The sequence below is a fragment of the Bombina bombina genome, chromosome 2 (assembly GCF_027579735.1).
Source record: "Bombina bombina isolate aBomBom1 chromosome 2, aBomBom1.pri, whole genome shotgun sequence".
Classification (NCBI taxonomy): Eukaryota; Metazoa; Chordata; class Amphibia; order Anura; family Bombinatoridae; genus Bombina; species Bombina bombina.
In genome coordinates this window covers 461366135-461393235 of record NC_069500.1, presented here as the reverse complement: position 1 = coordinate 461393235, position 27101 = coordinate 461366135, and the positions used below count along the sequence as shown (strand labels likewise).

The following is a 27101-nucleotide window of genomic DNA, read 5'->3' as shown; positions in this document are numbered from 1 at the left end:
CTCTGCTGATAAAGTATTATGGACTTTGAGAATGTTTTACATTTATTTTATGATGTATACATATGAATGCAGTACTAAGACATATGGGTGCACGTCCATGATTAGAAGCACATTAAACTAGGAGCTGGCATTTACAGAGAATACAAAAAGAGCTACAGATAATTATGAAGTGAGAAATGCTTTTAGGAACAAAAGCAGTTAGCAAGGCTGAATATTTATCACGACAAGTATATATAATAGCTCAGAGCAGTAACAAGGAATAATCACAAAGTCATTTTTTTTCTCAAAATGCAGTTCATTTTAAAGTTGCACTTTATCACCCCCATTGAGTGCTATATTGAAGCTATTTACTTAGCAGCTCATCACCTGGAGCAGACATGTTAAACTGAAATGATGCTGAGCGCGCCACTCAATATAAGATGAACTACAGTTAAATTCGCTGCGCTTTTACTACTGCTAATATCTTTAGATAGTGCTAGTAAAAAACAGATCTAACAAATATTTGGCTATGAAATGTGAACACAGTGCATTCTATTCAGCACACACATCTCTTAGCTCAAACTCATATAAACCGACACTATATTTTTACAGAAAACCTTTAAATCTTCTATTGAAAGTCTTAAGCCTTTAAAAAAAAAGTCATATTTCCCATTTTGAGATATATTCCTAAGAATTTTAAGATTAGAAGCTCAGAAAACTGAGAATTGAAGGTAATTTTTGCAATACACTTACCTTGGTAAATACGCTTCTAGTAAACCTTAGCAATGTTTCAGTGAGAGCCTATGGGGCATATTTATCATGACCGTGTTTCTGGCGAGCCTTGAGGCTCGCCAGAAACACAAGTTATGAAGCAGCGGTCTAAAGTTATTCAACAATACAATTTAATTATGTGCATTTGCATTTTGACTTTGATGTCCCTTTAGGAGCAAATATTTTGTACGAGTAATTATAAAGCAAAACATTGTAAAGATGATACATAACTGAAAAACGTATTTGTAAATTTCTGCCATAGGAACTTCTATCTAAGGCCCATGTTAAAGGGACATAAATCACTAAATATATTTCATGCACCTCTCTCTTATCATGGGTGCTGCCATAATAAAATGTTACTCTGCAAGTATCTGAAGGAGAGTTGCCTCACATGTGCAAACACATCAGCATTAGAATGTAGTGAAAGCTAGATTTCAACATGACTAGAAAGGGAATAACCGCTATACTTTGCTTATAAAATTTATTCGGAGTCAGATTACAAGTGGAGTGCAAAATTGCTCTTTCGCAAGTGTGATATTTGCGCTCCACTTGCAATACCAGCGCACAATTACATGGAAGTTTTGCGCTCATGAGAATATGCTTCCATAGGATCCAATGGGAGTCTCATTCTGATGCTGTCATACACGGGACAGAAGTGCAGCAAAGGGGATAAGTTGCGCAGATGGGAAGCAGATTTTAAATACAGTATATATGTATGTGTTTATATGAGTATATACACATATTAACACATAAATATATATGTATATAATCATATACATATATATTTACAGGGAACACACAATCCCCATAGATTACAATGTAAAGGCACTTTTCAGTGCATTTTTTTTCTAACAACCCACATCACCTAACTTTAAGCCCTAAAAACTTCTGTGTAGTTATTATTATTTTAAAAAATAAAAATGCTACACTTTTTTTATTTTGTAAAACTACACTACACTACACTACACTACACTTCATTTTGGGTGAAATTGGGGCACTTTTGGAAAATTACCAGAGATCTAAACTCTGGTTCATTTTCAGAGCTCTAATTGTTACCACAAGCTCGAGGTAGCAATAACCAGCCACTTGCAATTTGCCCATTTACGGGTGCACAATAAAGTAGTTCTAGATTTTACTATGCATAAGTAAATATTTTATGTTATTTATATTTGGAGTTTGACATGCCTTTAAATGTATCAACTTTACATTACTTTTAATATATTTTTATCTTTAAAAAAATTGTGTGCGCTCATTTACTTAAAATTTAATACCATTTATCGATTTTCAGGCTGAATTTGAGTAACAACGACATTTTGACTATTTATGATGGAGATGAAATTACTTCAAAGATATTAGGCCAGTTTGTTGGAAGCAGCGGGCCACAGAAACTCTACTCATCATCACCTGACCTGTCCATTCAGTTTCATTCTGACCCAGCTGGGCTTATTTTTGGGAAAGGACAAGGATTCATCCTAAATTATATAGGTGAGTTGTTCCAAAACCCCTAAAAAAGCATGCATAAAAGACTGGTCAAACCTAATTTCATGTATAAAAGTTCTTTATAGGGACACTGAGTAAAACAAAATATTTATTTTGGTATCCATTATTTTTTGCTTGAAAAATAAAATGTGAAGTAAAATCCATTAAAAACTAACACTAATATTTATTTATTTATATAATATTTTACCAGGAAGGATACATTGAGATTTCTCTCATTTTCAAGTATGTCCTGGGTCCACAAAACATTGCATTGATACAATAGGGTACAATAAAATACAAAAACAATAATAATACACAATATATGCAAAATTTAACATAGAACAGGTAGGAAATATTTAATCAACCATGACAGGTGCATTCTGTTTTGAGATATGTAGAGAGGGATCTCTTAAAGGATATTAGGCTTAGGGAAGGTTTTAAAGTGTGGGGGAGGTCGTTCCATAATTGTGGTGGTCTGTAGGAAAAGGAGGATTGAGCTGCTTTCTTTTTGTATGGAGGCAGACTAAATAATGTACTGCTACTGGATCTGAGGTTATGGGAAGTGGGAATAGCTGGAGAGAGCATTCTGCTCAGGTAGGGTGGGAGCTTCCCAGAAAAGCTCTTAAACCCAAGATGGAGGGTGCGTCTGGATTCCAGTGACAGCCAGTTTAGCATGTCACAATGGTGGGTCCTGTAGTTACATTGTAGCACAAAGCGGCAAAACGAGTTATACAATGTATTAAGTTTATTATGCTGAGTTTGCGGTGCAGGTGCATATACTACGTCCCCATAATCAATGATTAGCCATACAGTTTTATGGCAATACAGTTTTATGGTTTGCTGAACTCCCTACGAATGCTTATTGGCTGTCGTGTATTTTTTTTTTTATCCTTATTGATTAATACATATTTCCTGTTAATGCTCATTAGTAGGAAGTAGCTACAAGTCAATGAGCACTAGTAGGACATGCCCAGCTGATTAGTTTAGATTTAAAGGGACATTATACACTATTTTTTTCTTTACATAAATCTTTTGTAGATGATCTATTTATATAGCCAATAAAATTTGTTTGTTTTTTTTAAAATGTATAGTTTTGCTTATTTTTAAATAACATTGCTCTGATTTTCAGACTCCTAACCAAGCCCCAAAGTTTTAGGAGAATACCGTCAGCTACCTTCTCCAGCTTGCTCTTGTTTGTGTAAAGGGTCTTTTCATATTCAGAGGAAGGGGGAGGGGGTGTCTGCTTTTTCCCACTTGCAGTGGGCTTTCTAGCTACCTTTTCAAGAGAGTTAAACTGAGTGCTTCTAAGTAAGTTTTTAAACAGTTTTATACTGGATTTCTATATCAGTATCTGTGCATCGTATTCCTTATAGTAGTGTCTATTACATGCAGTTATATGAAAATTGGTTTATACTGTCCCATTAAATGCTTACTTCATATGTTTTTCAGGCATCGCATGTTGATTTTCCATATGAATGACATAATTTGTTTCAATACAGTGTCCCTTTAAAATTAAAAATATTGCACATGATTACATATTTATAAAGATTGAATAGAGACTAAATAAAACCACTTGAACAATATTTTATTATTCAATTTGCAGATGTGTAGCCTTATAATACCAAAGCATAGGCCCCAAAGTGTTTGTTAAAACATAAAAGCAAGAAAAGTACAAAATGAGTGCTAATAGTGTGAAATTGTTTAAAATAAGTTTTAAATATTATTGCAAATAATAATAACATTTTCAAATACTATGTGAAGATATGAGTCAGTATCAAATTGAAACATTCTTCACTTATGTTGTTGGCCAATTTTCAATCATCAGCAAATTCATATTTCAGCTGTTAATTAATTAGGCATTGTTATTGCAGGTTGTGGATATGGCTAACACTTGTGAGATTGCCGAGCAGCCTCACTATAAAGGTGAAACCCTGTTAGAAATTCATTGGGCCTTAATTCGCCTGCTATTTCCAGCATTTCAGTCACATGAGGCGTTCAATTTACGATATCTTGCACGAACAGAGCGAGAACAGCTATACATGGAAAAAGAATAACAATATTTGAGAAAGAATTTAGCAAAATGGTTTATTTACATGTTTGAAGTTATAAATATTTGCGTATTTGTTGTGTTATGGTAAAGTAGGCTTTCTGGATTCAGCTAAATGTGCCCTAGAAATGCGGGTCCCTAAGCATCCCCAAACATTCTAGGGGTGTGTTTGTGATTTTTGTACCTACACTTAGACCCAGTATGCATATTTTGGTATGTACTGTTTTCTAAAGGATTTTTTTCCATGTGTTTGTTCTGTAACATTTTAAAGGCAATTTTGTGGAACTTGTTCTGCAGAGAGGTGAACAGTTATGAAATAAAGGCTGCGCCGTTGAGAATAACTAACAATAAGCATATCTGATAAGGGGGAGTGTATAAATCTTTCTAAATTCCTCAATTTTTAAATTGTGATGTTGCTGCAAGGTTTTTTCAGAAAGATATTAATTTCATGAACAGGTTTTATTGAGTCTTGGGGTAGATTTATCAAACAGCGGTCCGCCTGAAACTTAAGTTAAGAAGCAGCGGTCATAAGACTGTTGCTCCTTAACTCATCCACCACCTCTGAGATTGCGGACTGCATCATCCCCGATTGGATACGATCCGGATAATTGACATCCCCTGCTAGCAGCCGATTGGCTGCGAATGTGCAGGGGGCAGCATTGCACAAGAATTTTGCCAGAAATATTTGTGCTATGATAAATGCCGACAGCATATGCTGTCAGCATTTATCGATGTTGGATGAGCATGATCCGCTACAGCGGATCATGTCCGCCCGACATTTGATAAAACTACCCCTAGTTCTTTAAGTGATATTGTCCCATTAATGGCAGTAAATTGTTTATATAATTACATTCTGGTGTTTTTTTTCTGCTTTTTGCGCATTATGGAAATAGCGCACATATTACTAGTTGAAAGTAAACGCATTCTACTCTTATCTCTAATCTTTCTTCAAACCCAAAACGTCTGTTCTCCACTTTCAATACTCTCCTACTCTCCTCCGCCCTCCCCCACTTCCTAATGCAACTTCTCTGTCAGCTCAAGACTTTGCCAGTCACTTCATTAACAAAATTGACTACATCAGACATGAAATCAGCTCTCAACATAATTCCATTCTCTCCCCCCCCTCAAATGCTCTCACTCAACCACAACCCTCATAACCTGAAACTTAGTTCATTCTCCCCTGTTACTGAGGAAGAAGTTTCGGCACTTATACTGCTCTCTCACCTCACTACCTGTCCCCTTGACCCTATCCCCTCACAGCTACTCCCCTCCCTCTCTGCTACCCTTACCCCTATACTAACACACATTTTCAACCTCTCCCTCAGCACTGGTACATTTCCCTCATCTATGAAACATGCACTGGTCACACCCATCCTCAAAAAAACCTTCCCTTGATCCTACCTCCCCATCCAACTACCGCCCTATTTCCCTCCTCCCTCTTGCTTCAAAGCTTCTCGAAAAACTAGTATATGCATGTCTATCCCATTTCCTTACGTTACACTCCCTTCTTGACCCACTGCAATCTGGATTTTGTTCCTATCACTCCACAGAGACAGCTATTGTTAAGGTCACCAATGACCTACTTACAGCAAAATCGAAAGGCCACTTCTCTCTGCTTATCCTCCTTGATCTGTCCGCAGCCTTTGACAATGTTGACCACCCTCTTTTGCTCCAAACCCTCCAATCCTTCAGCATCTGTGACACAGCCCTTTCGTGGCTCTCTTCCTACCTATCAAACCGTACCTTCAGTGTAGCCTTCTCTGGGGCCTCCTCTGCCCCGTCACCACTTTCTGTCAGAGTACCACAAGGCTCTGTCCTCAGTCCCCTTCTCTTCTCAATCTATACATCATCACTAGGCTCCCTAATTAAGTCCCACGGTTTCCAATATCATTTGTATGCCGATGACACCCAAATCTACTTCTCTGCACCAGACCTATCTCCTTACTTGCTAACCCATGTCCCTAACTGTCTTTCTCACATCTCTTCCTGGATGTCCTCCCACTACCTCAAGCTAAATCTCTCCAAAACTGAGCTCCTCATTTTCCCCCCTTCTTCCAAAATCTCCACCCCCAATATCTCTCTATCTGTCGACAACTCCATCATTACCCCTACCCCGCATGCCCGATGTCTCGGGGTCACATTTGACTCAGATCTTTCCTTCACTCCTCACATTCAGTCCTTGGCTAAAGCCTGCCGCTTCCACCTTAAAAACATCTCCAAAATTAGACACTTCCTTACACAAGACACAACTAAGATTTTAATCCACTCTCTCATTCTTTCCCGCCTTGATTACTGCAACTCTGTCCTCTCTGGTCTCCCCACCTGCCGCCTAGCTCCCTTACAATCCATAATGAATGCCTCTGCCAGACTCATCTTCCTTACACGTCGCTCTTCATCTGCTGCTCCTCTCTGCCAATCCCTTCACTGGCTTCCTCTTGCCTCTAGGATCAAACACAAAATTCTCACTCTGACATACAAAGCCCTCAACTGCACTGCTCCCCCCTATATTTCAGACCTTGTCTCCAGATACTCTCCCTCCCGTTCCCTTCGCTCTGCTCATGACCTCCTACTAATGTATTTTACATTAACAGTATCGGATATCTATAGAAATATATATTTAACAATACAAATTACTTTATTTTCAATGTGAAGAACATAGGAATGTAAAATATATGTAACGCACTGGGGTTTGCGATTTAGGACTAACACGGTTGGGTTAGCGCACATGAAGAATTGATCATTTCAGTGTGTGTTATTGAAATATTACATATAAAATATTCAAAATATTAATAAACATTATTAAAAATCTGTATACATACTGTAACAAATATAGATATATTTTATGGATTATTTAGAATATGTTATTTAGAATAATTTGTTAATAGACAAAAAATGGTGCAATTTGCTACTTGTATATTAATATCAGAGGGGAATCTCTGGATAGAACCTGCAAGGTATTTTATCATTAATGAAATGATAGTACATAAAACAGTTTCCCAACAGTGAAAGCCAATTAACTAATAAGATGGTTTGAAAGTTCCAGGACCAGAAGTGAAAGCTTGAGCTCAATTAATGTGCAAGAGTTATGAGGTGCTTAGAGAATGGTGCAGTTCAAGGTCAATATCAATTCTTACAATTATACACACGTCTTCATATTATATAAACATGTGTTCCATATCTTTGAATAGATAATGAAATGTCCATGGGCAAATATATTAAATATAATAGATTTATTTTAACAAGCAGCTTCTTTTATTTCTGAGAAAAGAAAAGTTTATTAAACAAAGCAATAGTACAGCAGGGAAGGCCAGTAGGATACTTGGTTGAATAGCAGCAATTTTATAGATATCTATTTATGCCTTAATTGTGTAAAGTTATGAAGACAGTATCTACATAATCATATAAATACATTAGATTCAGTTCCAACTGAGGCATAATAAAAGTAATCATTTTGTAAGCTGTATATAAAGGGTGGATAAGGACAGACTATAAAGGAATTCATTAATGCCGGAATTAGACATCAGGCTAGCCTAAGAATTGATAAAGTTTAACTATTAAAGAAAATGTAGACTTTTGGCTCTTATTTGCAATCAAAGGGCAACTTTACATAGCTTTTTTATTAATATAATTATAAATTATGTATTTCTTTAATATTTCAGCATTTTATGTAATGTATAACCATATTTATAGGTATTTTTTCTAACATCTTTTTTAATCACTCATGATGTTACTGAATATGCACGGGCTTTACATATTTTCTTTCTTTTGAATTTTGATCTTTATTCAATTAAAGTAAAATGCAAATAATCATATATTTACTAGGTCAACATTAGCAATAGTATATAGAATAAAATATATTTAAATAAAGGCACAGTTATCTGTGGGTTATCAAAATAGTCTATCTGAGTATCATTGAAAATCCAGATGAGCCGAACAATGGCTTAATCAGAGACGCAGCTGAGAAGGTTCCTCATTTGAGGATACAGGAAGAAAAAAGTCCAAAAGTCAAGTCTATGGGGTATATTTATCCCCGTGTTTCTGGCGAGCCAGAAAGAGAAGTTATGAAGCAGTGGTCTAAAGACAGCTGCTCCCTAATCTGTCCGCCTGCTCTGAGGCGGCGGACAGAAATTGACAGAAATCAACCAGATCGAATATGATCGGGTTGATTGACACCCCCTGCTAGCGGCCACGAACCGTCAGGGGGTGGCATTGCACCAGCAGTTCACCAGAAAAAACTACTTCTATAATGAGTTCTTCTGAAGAATGTATAAAAAGAATGTTTTACAAACGCTCTCCATTATCTGAAGTCATAGAAGTACAAAAAAGAAAATATTTGAAGGTGTTGGAGCATGTTATTGTCTACATGTATCAGTGTGCAAAGTCAGTTCCTGACCACCAATGCTCTACTAGGACCTAGCTAAACACATCTGGTGAGCCAATGGCAAGAGGCATATGCGTCTAACTACCAATCACCAGCTAGCTCCCTGTAGCGCACTGTTGATGCATTTCGTGTTATGCTTTCCAACTAAGGATACCAAGCCAATGATGTAAATGTAACAATAAAAGTAAACTGTTCCATGCTCTGAACCATGAACGTTTCATATTTTAGAGGTGTCTAGGAATGACTCCTGCTCAGATCTACCTGAGATCCAGAATGGATGGAAAACTACATCTCACACAGATCTTGTCAGAGGAGCCAAAATCACCTACCAATGTGACCCAGGCTATGACATTGAGGGGAGTGAAACCCTCACATGCCAGTGGGACCTCAGCTGGAGCAGCGACCCCCCATTCTGTGAGAAAAGTAAGCCCCTTGCAGACAACACACTAACTGATAAAAGAGATCTTAAAAACACATTCTTTCATTGTTAATACATTTCCGGTTGATAAGTAAGCTATTGCTGTTGTTTTTAACTGTGTAAAATGCCCAATCAATGTCATTGTGTTAGCTCTTGATAGCCATTGGTTTTATGGTATTTACACTAATACAGAATAACAGAAAACGTGGGTGTTATGGATGTACTGACAGAATTTGACGAGAAAATAGTGTTTTGCCTTTAAGGTATGCTGTCGGTATTTATCGATGTGCAGCGGACATGATAGGCTACATCGTAGCATGTCCGCTCGGACTATGATAAATCTACCCCCAAGTGTAGTGTGAAGTGTTTTTTTATATATTTTATTTATAAATTGTATATTTAACATATTGTTTTAGCCAATTGCACAGATTATTTACAAAAAAAAGTGATTCCAGGAATGACAAATATTTTTTTATTTATTAGTTTATTAAAAAAATCATCATTTCCTTATCTAGTCCAGAGCTGAAACTTCCCCTGATCCAATCAGCATCACTTATCATACAACCCAGCTGTAGGACTAGAGCTGCTGATTTGATCAGTTGTAATTTCCATTTAGGACCAACAGTGCCAGTGTCCTGAATGGGACATTAAAATTGTGATATCCCTTTGCAGGGTTAAACACATGGCATTACAGTGTTGCTCTAACAGATTAGAAAGTGTAATTTTAACACTATAAATGCTTTTAAAACTTGTTTAATTTGATTTACCCCATAACATTATTGTAATAACTTATCAGAAGTCAACAAATCACCAGTTCAAATGACTTTTTGACTTCCAAATAAACAAAGATGTACTCCCCACTTAGTCATTTTTCATTGTGTCTTTTATTTGAAGAGTATTGGAAATCTATGCTTTGTTTTCTCCGTACTGTGATATTAATGCTTCCACTCCATGGTTGAGCTAATGATTGAATACGTGTGTTTGCATGCTAGGACATTGCAAAACAAATCTTTAATAATATAGTCATATTACTATAAACTTGTCATTTAATAACAATCTTTTTATGTTTTAGTCATGTACTGCACAGACCCTGGAGAGATAGAACACTCCACACGATTAATTTCAGATCCAATTCTTCTGGTTGGAACCACCATTCAATATACCTGTAACACAGGCTTTGTGCTTGAAGGAAGTTCTCTTCTCACATGCTACAGTCGTGAGACTGGGACACCAATCTGGACATCGAGAATCCCTCATTGCGTTTGTAAGTTACAGTAACCTAGACATTTGAGACTAGATTTTTTTTTGTTTGTAGAATATTGTGTTCCCCAACATAGGGGTCAATCACAATTCTTTAGAATTAATCCATATAAAAAATAAATCCACAAAAACATAAACTGATCTAAATTGGACCTCATAGTTATATCCAATTAAATAAAACATTAGATATCCTCTCAGTTATTTCTTAGATGTTTACTTTTTTTTTTTCTTTAAATAATACTGAATAATTTGTCAACCTATTGAAAATTAGAGGGAGTTTAGTATATGCATACCAAAATTATCTAGGTCTGTAAACACAAACGTTTATTGTTCTGCATAGTATGCTGAATCGTTACAATTCTACCTCAAAACTTAAGATACTTTTTTTTATTGAGTATTGACAAAATAAGTAAATGCCTAACCAACTTGTGTTAACGGAAAACAATATGGGATGCTGGTTTCTCAAGTTGTGGAGCTGACAACTTTTTAGAAACAAGTCACAGACCTGCACAAAATCTTAATAAAACAAAAAAAAGGTCAAACGCTGTTAATTGAAAATACCATGTTTGTTTGGAGGTGACTCACAAACACAATGCCTCTATCATATCAGCAGATCTATAGAATGCATTGATTGTAGCTGTCAAAATGTATTTGCTGCATCAAAGAGATAGTCATGAAATCAATACAAGGAAACACCCATATAATTACATACAGTCTCTGGGTCACAATGTCAGCAAATTTGTCTGTTTTTTGTTTATCATTGTAATTCACTGACACGTTCAAAAGGTTAATTTTTTTATTTAAAAATGATGTTCCAACATCCTAAAGTCCTCTGTGAAATGCTTATAAAACTTCAAATGTGAACAGTTGTCTCCATCTACTGATCTATGAGGGTACTGTCAATGAAACATAAAGTTCTGGAGACTGATTTCCAAACACAATATTTACTGTGTGTGTGTATATATATATATATATATATATATATATATATATATACACACACACAGTAAATGTCATTGGTTCCATTCATTTTGTGCTTTGTCTTGTTTACAATTGATTTTTAATTTTCAGATACAGCATTTAGATCTATGTTAAAATTGTGATTTTGTATAATAGCATTTATTAAATCAGTATTCACTTATAGGGGCCAATTTATAAAGAGCCGCATGGCCCCTGATGCCCCTGTTTCCGTTCGAGCCTTCAGGCTCGCCGGAAACAGCAGTTATGAAGCAGCGGTCTTTTGCTCCTTAACTGGTCCGCTGCCTCTGAGGCTGCAGACATCAATACGCCCGATCCTATAAGATCGGGCTGATTCACACCCCCTGCTAGTGGCTGATTGGCAGCAAATCTGCAAGGGGCGGCATTGCACAAGCAGTTCACTACAACGTATCATATCCGCCAGACAATGATAATTCAGCCCCATAGTATAAAGGGAAGTTTTAAAGGATTGCATAATAAAATCAGCTTTCTGTTTATCCAAACCAACATAACAGTCACCATAAACAGACAATAACCTAGTGCGCATCGGATTTTTGGCGCAGAGTTTAGTTGTTTTTTTTTACCACATGTCAATCCTTCGGGTCTGCATGTCTTGGGATAGAGCACTAGGGCCTTCAGGATTGCGCACGTTTTCGATTTTAGCTCGCTCCGGGGCATTATTTTTTCCCCACACTTCAGTTTCCCATGCTTTCTCCTATTCTGCTGAGCGCATCCAGGCTTCGGGTGTGCAGTCTACTTGTCTCCTGCTTTATTTTTGTTTCAGCTTAGCGTGCTTTAGTCCTGTAGTTTCTTAGGAGGGGGTAAAATTTCCATGCCTCAAGAGCTTTTCTTAATGGGATATAAATGTTTATGTTATTGTAGTTTAATGCTATAATGGAGGCTTCTGTTTCTGTCCCTTAAAATATTTGTGTGCATCAGATTTTAGGCGCGCAAGTTTAGTTTTTAGTATTTTTTACCGCATGTCGGCCTTCGGGTCTGTGAATGTTGGGATAGTGTACTAGAGCCGTAAAAGAAGATTTTGTAAGGGCGCTATTAGCTGAAGATACTTGTGTGAAATAATTATTATTTACAATATCTGTGATAATTATCTATAATAAGTATCTAGTGATTAGGTGTATAGTAAATCAAAGCAGCTTCTATCAAAAGTAGAATAATTTATTTGATAACAATAATATTTAAAATTTAAAATTTAGAGACGTCTCTAGCACAATTTGTTAGACATAAAAATAATACTCATTGGTACTTCATGAGAAATATTAGTTTGCTGTTTATTAGTATTTTTAGTCACAGTGGATCTACTGGTGTGTGACTGAGCAATTTCTAAAATCTCTCATGAATTTTTTGGAGTTCAAAGGATTACAAATTAACATCTATTAAAACAGCAATTTAAAATAACACATAACAGCTTGATAAACTTTTGTGTAGAAAAAGGAGCTTGAGAAAGGGCTGTGCATAAAAGGAGAATCTGATGTACTTATGTCTCTATATCAGAATAGATCAGTCCTTAGGCTGTTTTTGTATCACAGCGTACTTTCAAAGATACTTTTTATGTCCATATGTATGAACCAAAAGAGAGTCCAATAATCGTATACTGATATTAGCCTTAAATTACAATTTGTAGCTCCCATACAAATTTGTACCTTATCGTGTGCGTGAGCAACAACAGGGTATCCTATGCGTCCTGTGGCTCAGTTTTTCTGGCAGTGTCCTCGTGTTGTCGGCGTCTGACGTCACACCCGATGTATGGGGGCTCGACTTGCGCCTGCCAATCACTGCTTGGCGGATCGTTAGTGTACAATGTTTCTTCTTGTATCCAGTATTTTGTACTTCTCAAGTGCCGGTCAGTAGAAATGTGTATTAAAGATGGATTCACCTGCCCTTAGTGCTGTTTGCACGCAGGTTCAGATAACACTTGTCTTTGGTATCCTACGGTAGCGGTCAACCCGGGTTGGTCCAAGCGGCTCAAGAAATAGTGGAGTCAGATATACAGTCTTATACTTCTACGCGTTTCACTCCCTCCAGGAGCTTTATCAAGAATGATTTAGACTGCTTAACTCCTCTCTTTAATAGGTGTCTCTTGTTTCCTATTGGTTCATCGTGAACCATTGTTAAGGTGGTATGATTTGTTTTATTGCACCAGCCTCTTTATACATGGCTCCATTAATTTGCTTCTAGAGATTAACATTAAGCTTAGTATAAATTTAACCAAACATTTTACAGATAATACGAAAATAATGAAAAATACTAATAAGGTGCAGAAGTGCGAAGGATATATTTAAGGTGCAGAAGTGCGAAAGATACCTTTAGTTGGGGATTAATTATTACGTTATGGTAGCTAAGGTTTATATTTCTCTAATCAAGAAGAAATGGTGAGATGTCGAGCTCTGAATTTAGGCCTTTGGGGAATAGCGTATCATATTTGAAAATATACTCTGCTTCTTTTAGAAGCAACTTTTTCTGTATGTCCCCACCTCTCCAATGTTTTTCTATTTTGTAAATGCCCCAATATAACAAGTCCTTTGTATTACCCTTGTGTATGGTTTTAAAATGTTTATAGAGATGTGTGTCATCTGTTTTATTCTCTATATTATTAAGATGTTCCCTGATTCTGTCTCTCAAAGTTCTCTTGGTTTCTCCAAAATAGAATAGATTGCAGGTGCATTTTAGGACATAAATGATTCCTTTATGTGAGCATCTTATGAGTTCTTTAATTAGTAAGATATTATCAGGACCTCCTATCTGAATTTTATTGGATTTATTGCTGTGTCTACATGATTTACATGAGTAACATGGAAAAAAACCTGTTAGCTTTTGTCCATGAAGATCTTTTTGTATTAGTTTTTTGTTTTTAGATTTTCTTAATTCACTGGGTGCAAGAGCTGATTTTAAGTTACTTGCTTTTTTAAAGACAAAGCTGGGGTTATCTGTTACTTTTTCTCCCAGGATATTATCCTCCTTAATGAGGTGCCAGTGTCTTTTTACAATTTTTTTCACCATATTATGGTCAGTATGGTAATCAGTTATAAAAGGGATTTTTATTTTATTGTCGTCTGTATTTATTTTTTCTTTGTATACTAGTAGTGATTCTCTATTGGTGTTTTTTGCCCTTTCTAATGCTTTTTTGGTATGTGTTGCATTGTAACCTCTTGAGTTGAATCTTTCAATTAATGTTCCTGCCTGGTCCTCAAAATCTGTCATCCTAGAACAGTTTTTTCGTACTCTGAGACACTGCCCTATTGGTATATTATCTTTCCAGGCGTCCAGATGACAACTTTTGGCATGCAGGTAGTTGTTACAGTCAACTTTTTTAAAATGTGTTTTAGTCTCTAGCTTATTATCCAGTACCATAATTTCCAAATCCAAAAATGTAATAGACTCTTTGCTTTGGTTATGTGTGAAATTTAAACCAAAATTATTTTGGTTCATTTTTTCAAACATTTTAATTAGATCAGTTTCTGGCCCTCTCCAAATTATTATAAGGTCATCGATATATCTTTTATAGAGTACAAGGTTTGCACCATAGCCGCCGGATCCGAAGAAACTTTCTTCCCAGAGACCCATAAAAAGATTGGCGTAGCTAGGTGCAAACCTTGTACCCATTGCCGTTCCTTCTATTTGGAGGTAGAACTTATTATTGAAGGAGAAATAATTGTTCTCTAGGATGAATTTAATGCTCATCAGAATGAATTCCTTGTGTATTTCTGGCATATCTGTGTCTTTTGTCAGATAGTGTTTAATTGCCTCCAACCCCTTTTTGTGGTCTATTACTGTATACAGTGACGTTACGTCACAGGTGGCCAGATACATATCATCTTCCCACTGAAAAGTATTTAGTATGTTAAGTACTTGAGTTGAGTCCCTCAGATAGGAACTTAAATTTGTTACATATTTTTGTAGATATCCATCCACATATCTAGAAAGATTGGAGGAGATGGAGTCGATCCCTGATATGATGGGCCTACCAGGGGGGTCAATAAGGCTCTTGTGAATTTTTGGTAGAAAGTAAAAGATCGGTATTCTTGGATTTTGTGGAGTAAGATATTGAAATTCTTTTTCATTTAATACACCTGATCTTTTACCTTCTACCAACAATGCGTTTAGTGTTTGTGTAAATTTATTTGTAGGATTAAGATCCAGTTTTTTATATGTTGTGGTGTTATCTAAAAGTCTATGGGCTTCATTTAGATATTTCGTTGTGTCCATCACAACTATACCACCGCCCTTATCAGCAGATTTTATAGTTAATTCTTTGTTATTCTGTAAGTTGTTAATAATAGCTTTTTCCTTCAGGCTTAGGTTAAACTTTTTTGGTTGTGGGGGATTACATCTTTTGATATCTTTGAGCACTAGTTTTTCGAAAGTGTCTAAATAATTCCCTTTTGAATGTATAGGGTTAAATTTAGATTTAGGTTTTAGATTAGAGTGGTTGATTTTAGATTATCTAAAACCTAAATCTAAATTTAACCCTATACATTCAAAAGGGAATTATTTAGACACTTTCGAAAAACTAGTGCTCAAAGATATCAAAAGATGTAATCCCCCACAACCAAAAAAGTTTAACCTAAGCCTGAAGGAAAAAGCTATTATTAACAACTTACAGAATAACAAAGAATTAACTATAAAATCTGCTGATAAGGGCGGTGGTATAGTTGTGATGGACACAACGAAATATCTAAATGAAGCCCATAGACTTTTAGATAACACCACAACATATAAAAAACTGGATCTTAATCCTACAAATAAATTTACACAAACACTAAACGCATTGTTGGTAGAAGGTAAAAGATCAGGTGTATTAAATGAAAAAGAATTTCAATATCTTACTCCACAAAATCCAAGAATACCGATCTTTTACTTTCTACCAAAAATTCACAAGAGCCTTATTGACCCCCCTGGTAGGCCCATCATATCAGGGATCGACTCCATCTCCTCCAATCTTTCTAGATATGTGGATGGATATCTACAAAAATATGTAACAAATTTAAGTTCCTATCTGAGGGACTCAACTCAAGTACTTAACATACTAAATACTTTTCAGTGGGAAGATGATATGTATCTGGCCACCTGTGACGTAACGTCACTGTATACAGTAATAGACCACAAAAAGGGGTTGGAGGCAATTAAACACTATCTGACAAAAGACACAGATATGCCAGAAATACACAAGGAATTCATTCTGATGAGCATTAAATTCATCCTAGAGAACAATTATTTCTCCTTCAATAATAAGTTCTACCTCCAAATAGAAGGAACGGCAATGGGTACAAGGTTTGCACCTAGCTACGCCAATCTTTTTATGGGTCTCTGGGAAGAAAGTTTCTTCGGATCCGGCGGCTATGGTGCAAACCTTGTACTCTATAAAAGATATATCGATGACCTTATAATAATTTGGAGAGGGCCAGAAACTGATCTAATTAAAATGTTTGAAAAAATGAACCAAAATAATTTTGGTTTAAATTTCACACATAACCAAAGCAAAGAGTCTATTACATTTTTGGATTTGGAAATTATGGTACTGGATAATAAGCTAGAGACTAAAACACATTTTAAAAAAGTTGACTGTAACAACTACCTGCATGCCAAAAGTTGTCATCTGGACGCCTGGAAAGATAATATACCAATAGGGCAGTGTCTCAGAGTACGAAAAAACTGTTCTAGGATGACAGATTTTGAGGACCAGGCAGGAACATTAATTGAAAGATTCAACTCAAGAGGTTACAATGCAACACATACCAAAAAAGCATTAGAAAGGGCAAAAAACACCAATAGAGAATCACTACTAGTATACAAAGAAAAAATAAATACAGACGACAATAAAATAAAAATCCCTTTTATAACTGATTACCATACTGACCATAATATGGTGAAAAAAATTGTAAAAAGACACTGGCACCTCATTAAGGAGGATAATATCCTGGGAGAAAAAGTAACAGATAACCCCAGCTTTGTCTTTAAAAAAGCAAGTAACTTAAAATCAGCTCTTGCACCCAGTGAATTAAGAAAATCTAAAAACAAAAAACTAATACAAAAAGATCTTCATGGACAAAAGCTAACAGGTTTTTTTCCATGTTACTCATGTAAATCATGTAGACACAGCAATAAATCCAATAAAATTCAGATAGGAGGTCCTGATAATATCTTACTAATTAAAGAACTCATAAGATGCTCACATAAAGGAATCATTTATGTCCTAAAATGCACCTGCAATCTATTCTATTTTGGAGAAACCAAGAGAACTTTGAGAGACAGAATCAGGGAACATCTTAATAATATAGAGAATAAAACAGATGACACACATCTCTATAAACATTTTAAAACCATACACAAGGGTAATACAAAGGACTTGTTATATTGGGGCATTTACAAAATAGAAAAACATTGGAGAGGTGGGGACATACAGAAAAAGTTGCTTCTAAAAGAAGCAGAGTATATTTTCAAATATGATACGCTATTCCCCAAAGGCCTAAATTCAGAGCTCGACATCTCACCATTTCTTCTTGATTAGAGAAATATAAACCTTAGCTACCATAACGTAATAATTAATCCCCAACTAAAGGTATCTTTCGCACTTCTGCACCTTAAATATATCCTTCGCACTTCTGCACCTTATTAGTATTTTTCATTATTTTCGTATTATCTGTAAAATGTTTGGTTAAATTTATACTAAGCTTAATGTTAATCTCTAGAAGCAAATTAATGGAGCCATGTATAAAGAGGCTGGTGCAATAAAACAAATCATACCACCTTAACAATGGTTCACGATGAACCAATAGGAAACAAGAGACACCTATTAAAGAGAGGAGTTAAGCAGTCTAAATCATTCTTGATAAAGCTCCTGGAGGGAGTGAAACGCGTAGAAGTATAAGACTGTATATCTGACTCCACTATTTCTTGAGCCGCTTGGACCAACCCGGGTTGACCGCTACCGTAGGATACCAAAGACAAGTGTTATCTGAACCTGCGTGCAAACAGCACTAAGGGCAGGTGAATCCATCTTTAATACACATTTCTACTGACCGGCACTTGAGAAGTACAAAATACTGGATACAAGAAGAAACATTGTACACTAACGATCCGCCAAGCAGTGATTGGCAGGCGCAAGTCGAGCCCCCATACATCGGGTGTGACGTCAGACGCCGACAACACGAGGACACTGCCAGAAAAACTGAGCCACAGGACGCATAGGATACCCTGTTGTTGCTCACGCACACGATAAGGTACAAATTTGTATGGGAGCTACAAATTGTAATTTAAGGCTAATATCAGTATACGATTATTGGACTCTCTTTTGGTTCATACATATGGACATAAAAAGTATCTTTGAAAGTACGCTGTGATACAAAAACAGCCTAAGGACTGATCTATTCTGATATAGAGACATAAGTACATCAGATTCTCCTTTTATGCACAGCCCTTTCTCAAGCTCCTTTTTCTACACAAAAGTTTATCAAGCTGTTATGTGTTATTTTAAATTGCTGTTTTAATAGATGTTAATTTGTAATCCTTTGAACTCCAAAAAATTCATGAGAGATTTTAGAAATTGCTCAGTCACACACCAGTAGATCCACTGTGACTAAAAATACTAATAAACAGCAAACTAATATTTCTCATGAAGTACCAATGAGTATTATTTTTATGTCTAACAAATTGTGCTAGAGACGTCTCTAAATTTTAAATTTTAAATATTATTGTTATCAAATAAATTATTCTACTTTTGATAGAAGCTGCTTTGATTTACTATACACCTAATCACTAGATACTTATTATAGATAATTATCACAGATATTGTAAATAATAATTATTTCACACAAGTATCTTCAGCTAATAGCGCCCTTACAAAATCTTCTTTTACGGCTTAATATTTTTTAGATTGAAGGATCTAATACACTGTAAGGGGTCTGATACTTTATTTAAACCAGCGCACTATTTCCCCACACCTTTCACATAGTGTACTAGAGCCCTTGGGATTGCACACATTGGGATTTTAGCCCGCTCAGGTGCATTATGTTTTTTCCCATGCTTCAGTTTTTGAGTGCATCGGGTTAAGGATTTTGGCTACCTAATCTCCCTTCTAACAGCTTCATTTTTGTGCACATCCTCCTACTCAGCTGAACACTATCTAGGCATTGGGTGTGGAGTCTACTCTTCTGATTTATTTTTATTTCAGCTTAGTGTGCTTTAGTCCTGTAAGTTTTATTAAGCTTCTTTTGGAGGGGTAAAATTTCCATTCCTCAAGATATTTTCTTAATGGGATATAATTGTTCATGCAACTGTAGTTTAATGCTATAATGGAGCCTTCTGATTCTGTCCCTTAATCTACCTTAGAAGCTGGGTCCTCTGAACACTTTCCTACCAATAATAAGTGTGTGTATTGTAAAAAAGCTTTGGTATCTCCCCCAGCTTATTTATGTGACTAATGTTTAAAAATGTGAATGCATTCTGATGAACTGAATGCTGCTTATATGGGTATTACTGCTCCTTCTTTTTGTTCTTTACATGGAAGCTCTACAGATTTTGCTCCAGGTGTGAAAGATCTCAACAAATCTACCATTTCTCAAATTTTGGCAGTTCGCCCACCTTCAAGTAAGAGTACAAGGTCAGTTCAGAATTTACCTTCTACTAGTGCTATGCCTTCTGAGGCTAGGGATAATCCTGTTGTATCTTTAGAAGGAGAAGTTTCCTCTGATGATGAGGATTTTTTTTCTGATGTTGAACCTGATTCATTCTCTTTTTTATTTAAATTTCAACATATCCATTCCCTTTTAAAAAGAGGTTTTGCTTACTTTAGGCCCCTAAGGGCTCTGACAATAAGCCTTTTAACCAGACAGACAGGTTATGGAGCAGCGGTCTTTAGACCGTTGCTTCATAACTGGTGTTTCTGGCGAGCCTGCAGACTCGCCAGAAACACAGGGCTTGATAGATATGCCCCTTAGTGCAATCAATGCTTTCCCCTTTATCTAGGGCAGTGATCCTTCAGACCCTGACTACGGGACCTTGACACGCTATTCTGTGATATGCACTTCTCCCCTAGGCTAGTGTAGGTGCACAAAGGCATTACCTTACTTCCACCTGAGTTCAACAAGGTGATCAAACTTAGATTGCATCTGCAACCGTTTACTTTCACACCTCCTACTTCTTGGATTTCTGCTCACGTTGTTATGTTTACAGTTTAAGAGCTTAGTTTTCCCCCTTAATTACTTCAGCAAAAGCAATAATCCTTCACTCAACCATAGAGACAGCACAAAGCTTGTAGTCCTTCAATAAAATGTCACTTTTCCTTATTAGCAGCGGAAGATGGTCTGGTCAAAACAGTAAATTCAGGCTGTAAACTTGCTTTGGTAAAAACAATTGGTAACAATGTATCTCCGAATGTATCTCCGAATTACAGCTAAGCATTTCTATACGGTGCAGCCTGTTTTGGCGAATTACAGCTAAGCATTTTTAAAGATATCTTTCCCTGATCTCCGTTTGTTCTAAGGCTTGTGGATCCAATTAAGGACTGTGATCTGACTGTTTGAAAAGAATCTTTTAAATCTAAAAAGACTCAGAATAAATATAAATCTATACCAGTTGTCAGAGAAGCTACTAGCCTTTGCCAAACGCTAACTCCGTGAGATTTGGAGTCAACATTGGGACTTTCTATATATGCTTATATTAATTGTGTTGAATATATAGTTACATTGTTCTTAACGTATTATTATAATTTGAAACAAATCTGATAGGCCTTTTTGTATAGCCGATTATATCAAAGGTTTTTATGAATGCGAGTATGATTGTGATCTGGAGTGATTTTATGTTTTGTGTATTATTTTAAAGCCACAATAAATAATTTTAATATTGACCTTGCTGGTTAAGAGGATATTATTTAAGAGCTTTAATATAGAATTTTGACTACACCGTTTGTGATCAATTGAGAAGGATTGCAGAGATATACAGATAAATAATTTGACCAGTACCCGCTCATCAGGAGCAGTAATACCCACAGCTGTAAGCGCCTCTACATCTTGTTTTTTATCATGCTGGACATTCTGCTGAGTCCATGTTAATTGCAAGAATGCTTTGCAAATTGTTATCGATTTTAACGGAACAACAATAAAAATGAAGTTGTATTGAAGGACTACAAGGTCAGGAAGTTTGGGAATCTTGAAAGGCGAAGTTGCCCATAAATATTTTGGAACTCTGAGCAATTCACAGGACTCTTCTTTTTTTGGCCCCAGTTAAGGAAAGAACCTTTTCTTCAGTTTCAGTCAGACAATATTACAGCTGTGGCATATATCAGTCACCAGGGGGGAACAAGGAGTTCCTTGGCAATGAAGGAAGTTCAGAAAATTCTGGATTGGGAAGAGTTCCATCTTTGTCATATATCAGCAGTTCCAGGAGTGGACAATTGGGAAGCAGATTTTCTCAGTAGTCAGACTATCCATCTAGGGGAATGGCTTCTTCATCCAGATGTTTTCAGTCAGATTGTGAATCTTTGGGGCTTGCCAGAGATAGATCTCATGGCTTCTGGACTGAACAACAAGCTTCCTCAGTATTTCTCCGGGTCCAGGGATCCAAGGGCTATTGAGACAGATGCTCTGGAAATGCTGTGGTCATTTCAGCTGGTTTTGTTACCCAGAGTAATAACCAATATCAGGCAAGGAAATGCATCAGTGATTCTCATAGCTCCAAAATGGCCTTGAAGAGTTTGGTTTGCAGATCTGCTTCAGGTGTCCAGTTGCCAGCTTTTGCCTCCTTCTATAAGAAAAGATCTTCTGTCTCAAGGTCCCAATTTTCCATCGGAATCTAAAATAGTTATTCGTCAGAGGGTTTTTCTGAGTCTGTTGTGAATACTTTTGTTCAGGCTAGGAAACCTGTTACCAGAAGAATTTATTATAATGTTTGGAAAGCCTTTATTTTTTGTTTTTCTGTAATTATTCTTGGCATTCTTTTAGGATTCCGAGAATTTTTGAGTATCTTCAAGATGGTTTTCAGAAAGGTCTTTTTGTCAGTTCTTTGAAAATTGCTAATATTCCTGATGTGCATATTTTTGTTAATGTGTTATCTAGAATAAAGCCTGTAATCAGACCTATTTCTCCTCCTTGGAATCTTATTTTGCTTTTGAACGTTTTGCAGTCTCCTCTTTTTGAGCCTATGCATAAGGTGTATATTAAGCTTATTTCCTGGAAAGCTTTATTTCGTTTGGCTTTTTCATATGCTATAGTGTCTGAGTTGTCTGTGCTTTCTTCTGATCCTCCTTATCATGTCTTTCATAAGGATAAAGCTGTTTTGAGGACTTTTTTATTTTTTGCCTAAAGTTGTTTCTTCTGACAATATCAGTAGGGAAATTGTTGTTCCTTCCCAATGTCCTTGTTCTTCATAACTTGGTTGTTGTCAGGACTTTGAAATATTATCTTGAAGTTACTAAAGATTTCAGACAAACTCCTGATTTTTTTGTTCATTTTTCAGGTAAGTGCAAGGGGCAGAAAGCAATTAATCCATATGGCTTATGTAAAAGCAAGCAAAACTCCTCCTAAGCATAACATGGCTCATTCTACTCGCTCTGTAGGCACTTCCTGGGCATTCAAGAATTAGGCTTCAGTGGAACAAGTTTGCAAGGCACCTACTTTATCATGCTTGCATACATTTACTAAATTCTACCATTTTTAAGTTTTTGCTTCATCTGAAACTGCTTTTGAAAGGAAAGTGCTTCAGGCAGTTCTTTCTGTCTAGGAATAAGTTTTATCTTTTTAATTTGCATTTATAAAATTAATTTTTAAAAAAACAGCTTGGTTATTAGTTCCCATGAGTAATGGATAGTGGACTCTTATAACCTATATGAAATAAAATATAATTTATATCATACCTGATGAATTCCTTTCTTTCATGGTTATAAGAGTCCACGAGACCCCACCCTGATATTTTGAATTATTTTTGGCACATACTTTTTTACTACTATTTTGCTTTATTTCATTCTCACCTCTGTCAGCTTGGCTATATGTCAGACTGATTACAGTAGAGGTGAGAGGGTTTATATAGAGCTCTGAGGTTTGCTTCCTCCTAGTGGCAGGAAAGGTAATTACCAGGAGTAATGGATTGTGGATTCTTATCGCCATGGAAGAAAGGAATTTACCAGGTAAGATATCAATTATGTTTTTAAGGACCCTTTTGATAGGAAGCTAGAATCGTTTGATAGAAGGGCCTTTATGAAAGCAGGTTATTTTTTTAGGCAAGCAATCTATATTGCTAATGTAGCTTCTTCTTCTTACTGGTTATCTAGTCTTCTACTGATTCTGCCAGTTAAGATTTGTTTAACCTCTTCGGATTGCTCAAAAGTGCTCATTTGTTTATTAGTGATTTTATATTTGAAATTATTTAGATTAATATTAAAAACATGTCAAGTTCTTTCTAGAAGAGCTTTATGGCTTAGGTCCTAAATTAATTTGGGCTAAATTATGAGTGGAGCAATAACAGTTACAAGGGAGCAATAAAGGGTATATTCCGGGTGTTTGCACGCTTCGGGTTTTCCACTCGTATTACAAGTTAAAAGTAAATGTGATCACTTAAGTGCAAACACAATTTTCACTAGAATGATTACCATTGGCAGAGCTCTGGTTAACTATTTCACGAAACAAGAAAGTGTCACAAAACACATCAAAATACATTACACAGTACTGTTACACTCGTAATAACACCATCTAATAAAAATTATTGAAATAAAAATATTGCACAAAAAAGATATGAGGTTTCAGGTGTTAGAAAAAAAGGAAGCATCTATACATGTCGATAGATAGATATACACTCACCGGCCACTTTATAAGGTTCACCTGTTCAATAGCTTGGTAACACAAATTGCTAATCACCCAATCGCATGGCAGCAACTCCATGCACTTTGGCATCCAGATGTGGTGAAGACAACTTTCTGAAGTTCAAACCGAGCATCAGAATGAGGAAAAAATGGATTTAAGTAACTTTTAACAAGGCATGGTTGTTGGTGCCAGACGGGCTGGTCTGAGTATTCCAAAAACTGCTTATTTACAGGGATTTTCACGCACAACCATCTCTAAGGTTTACGGAGAATGGTCCTAAAAAGATAAAATATCCAGTGAGCATCAGTTGTGTGGACGACAAGGCCTTGATAATGTCAGAGTTCAGAGGAGAATGGGCAGACTGGTTCAAGATGATAGAAAGGCAACAGTAACTCAAATAACCACTCATTACAACCAAGCTATGCAGAATACGATCTCTGATTGCACAACACTTCGAATCTTGAAGCAGATGGGCTACAGCAGCAGAAGACCACACCGGGTGCCACTCCTGTTAGCTAAGAACAGAAAACTGAGGCTACAATTCGCACAGGCTCACCAAAAGTAGACAATAGAAGATTGGTCTAATAAATCTTGATTTCGACTGCAACATTTAGATGGTAGGGTCAGAATTTGGCATAAACAATATGAAAGCATGAATTCATTCTGCCTTGTATCAACGGTTCAGGCTGGTGGTGGTGGTGTAATTGTGTGGGGGATAGTTTCTTGGCACACTTTGGGCCCCTTAGTACCAATTGAGCATTGTTTAAATGCCATGGCCTACCTGAGTATTGTTGCTGACCAAGTCCATCCCTTTATCACTACAGTGTACCCATCTCCTGATGGCTTCTTCCAGCAGGATAATGCACCATGTCACAAAAGCTCAAATCATCTCAAACTGGTATGAACCAAAACCTCTGAGGAATGTTTCCAATACCTTATTGAATCTATTCCATGAAGAATTAAGGCAGTTCTGAAGACAAAAGGGTGTCCAACCTGGTACTAGCAAGGAGTACCTAATAAAGTGGGTGGTGAGTGTGTGTGTATATATATATATATATATATATATATATTTATATGTGTGTACATATGTATTTATGTATTTATACTGTATGTGTATATATGTATTTACAGACATATATACACATATAAACACATAAATACATATGTACACATTTATAGACATATATTTAAGCGTTAAATATTGCTCCACTCGTAATCTAGCCCATTATCAGGTAAGCATAAATTGTGTTTTCCCTGGTGGAATTCTCTTTTCGTAACCATCTGAATAGCGGCTAAATAATTTTACAAATTTATTATATCAGGAAGGAAAGCCAAAAGACAACTGGAGAGAGGTCAATAACATATGTACAATTATATTGTCAAGTATGTTTGTGAATTTTTTTGGCTAATGGCACACTATATTAGCCATTTGAAACAGCATTGTAGTTTAGATCACCTAGGCCTAGATTTAGAGTTGGGCGGTAGCCGTCAAAACCAGCGTTAGAGGCTCCTAACGCTGGTTTTGGGCTACCGCTGGTATTTAGAGTCAGTCAGGAAAGGGTCTAACGCTCACTTTCCAGCCGCGACTTTTCCATACCGCAGATCCCCTTACGTCATTTGCGTATCCTATCTTTTCAATGGGATCTTTCTAATGCCGGTATTTAGAGTCGTGGCTGAAGTGAGCGTTAGAAATCTAACGACAAAACTCCAGCCGCAGAAAAAAGTCAGTAGTTAAGAGCTTTCTGGGCTAACGCCGGTTTATAAAGCTCTTAACTACTGTGCTCTAAAGTACACTAACACCCATAAACTACCTATGTACCCCTAAACCGAGGTCCCCCCACATCGCCGCCACTCGATTACATTTTTTTTAACCCCTAATCTGCCGACCGCCACCTACGTTATACTTATGTACCCCTAATCTGCTGCCCCTAACACCGCCGACCCCTATATTATATTTATTAACCCCTAATCTGCTCCCCTCAACGTCGCCTCCACCTGCCTACACTTATTAACCCCTAATCTGCCGAGCGGACCACACCGCTACTATAATAAATTTATTAACCCTTAATCCGCCTCACTCGCGCCTCAATAACCCTCTAATAAATAGTATTAACCCCTAATCTGCCCTCCCTAACATCGTCGACACCTAACTTCAATTATTAACCCCTAATCTGCCGACCGAATCTCGCCGCTACTGTAATAAATGGATTAACCCCTAAAGCTAAGTCTAACCCTAACACTAACACCCCCCTAAATTAAATATAATTTAAATCTAATGAAATAAATTAACTCTTATTAAATAAATTATTCCTATTTAAAGCTAAATACTTACCTGTAAAATAAACCCTAACATAGCTACAATATAAATTATAATTATATTATAGCTATTTTAGGATTTATATTTATTTTACAAGTAACTTTGTATTTATTTTAACTAGGTACAATAGCTATTAAATAGTTAAGAACTATTTAATAGCTAAAATAGTTAAAATAATTACAAAATTACCTGTAAAATAAATCCTAACCTAAGTTACAATTAAACCTACACGATCAATACATTAATTAAATAAAATACCTACAATTATCTACAATTAAACCTAACACTACACTATCAATAAATTAATTAAATACAATATCTACAAATAAATACAATGAAATAAACTAACTAAAGTACAAAAAATAAAAAAGAACTAAGTTACAAAAAATAAAAAAATATTTACAAACATTAGAAAAATATTACAACAATTTTAAACTAATTACACCTACTCTAAGCCCCCTAATAAAATAACAAAGACCCCCAAAATAAAAAAAATGCCCTACCCTATTCTAAATTCCGGATCCATGCTCATCCCGCCGACGCGGAACATCCATCTTCACCGACGACTTCCCGACGATTGACGGTTCCTTTAAGGGACGTCATCCAAGATGGCGTCCCTCGAATTCCGATTGGCTGATAGGATTCTATCAGCCAATCGGAAT

At 36.2% G+C, this 27101-nt stretch overlaps 1 protein-coding gene across 1 annotated transcript in view; it reads left to right on the top strand.

Moving 5' to 3' along the window:
• SEZ6L (seizure related 6 homolog like) overlaps positions 1-27101 on the top strand; it is a 371674-nt gene that overhangs the window by 296690 nt on the left and 47883 nt on the right. The window contains exons 8-10 of the mRNA XM_053702089.1: positions 2039-2235; positions 8886-9080; positions 10148-10339. Coding sequence (XP_053558064.1) covers positions 2039-2235; positions 8886-9080; positions 10148-10339 — 584 coding nt within the window. The remainder of the gene's footprint in view (positions 1-2038; positions 2236-8885; positions 9081-10147; positions 10340-27101) is intronic.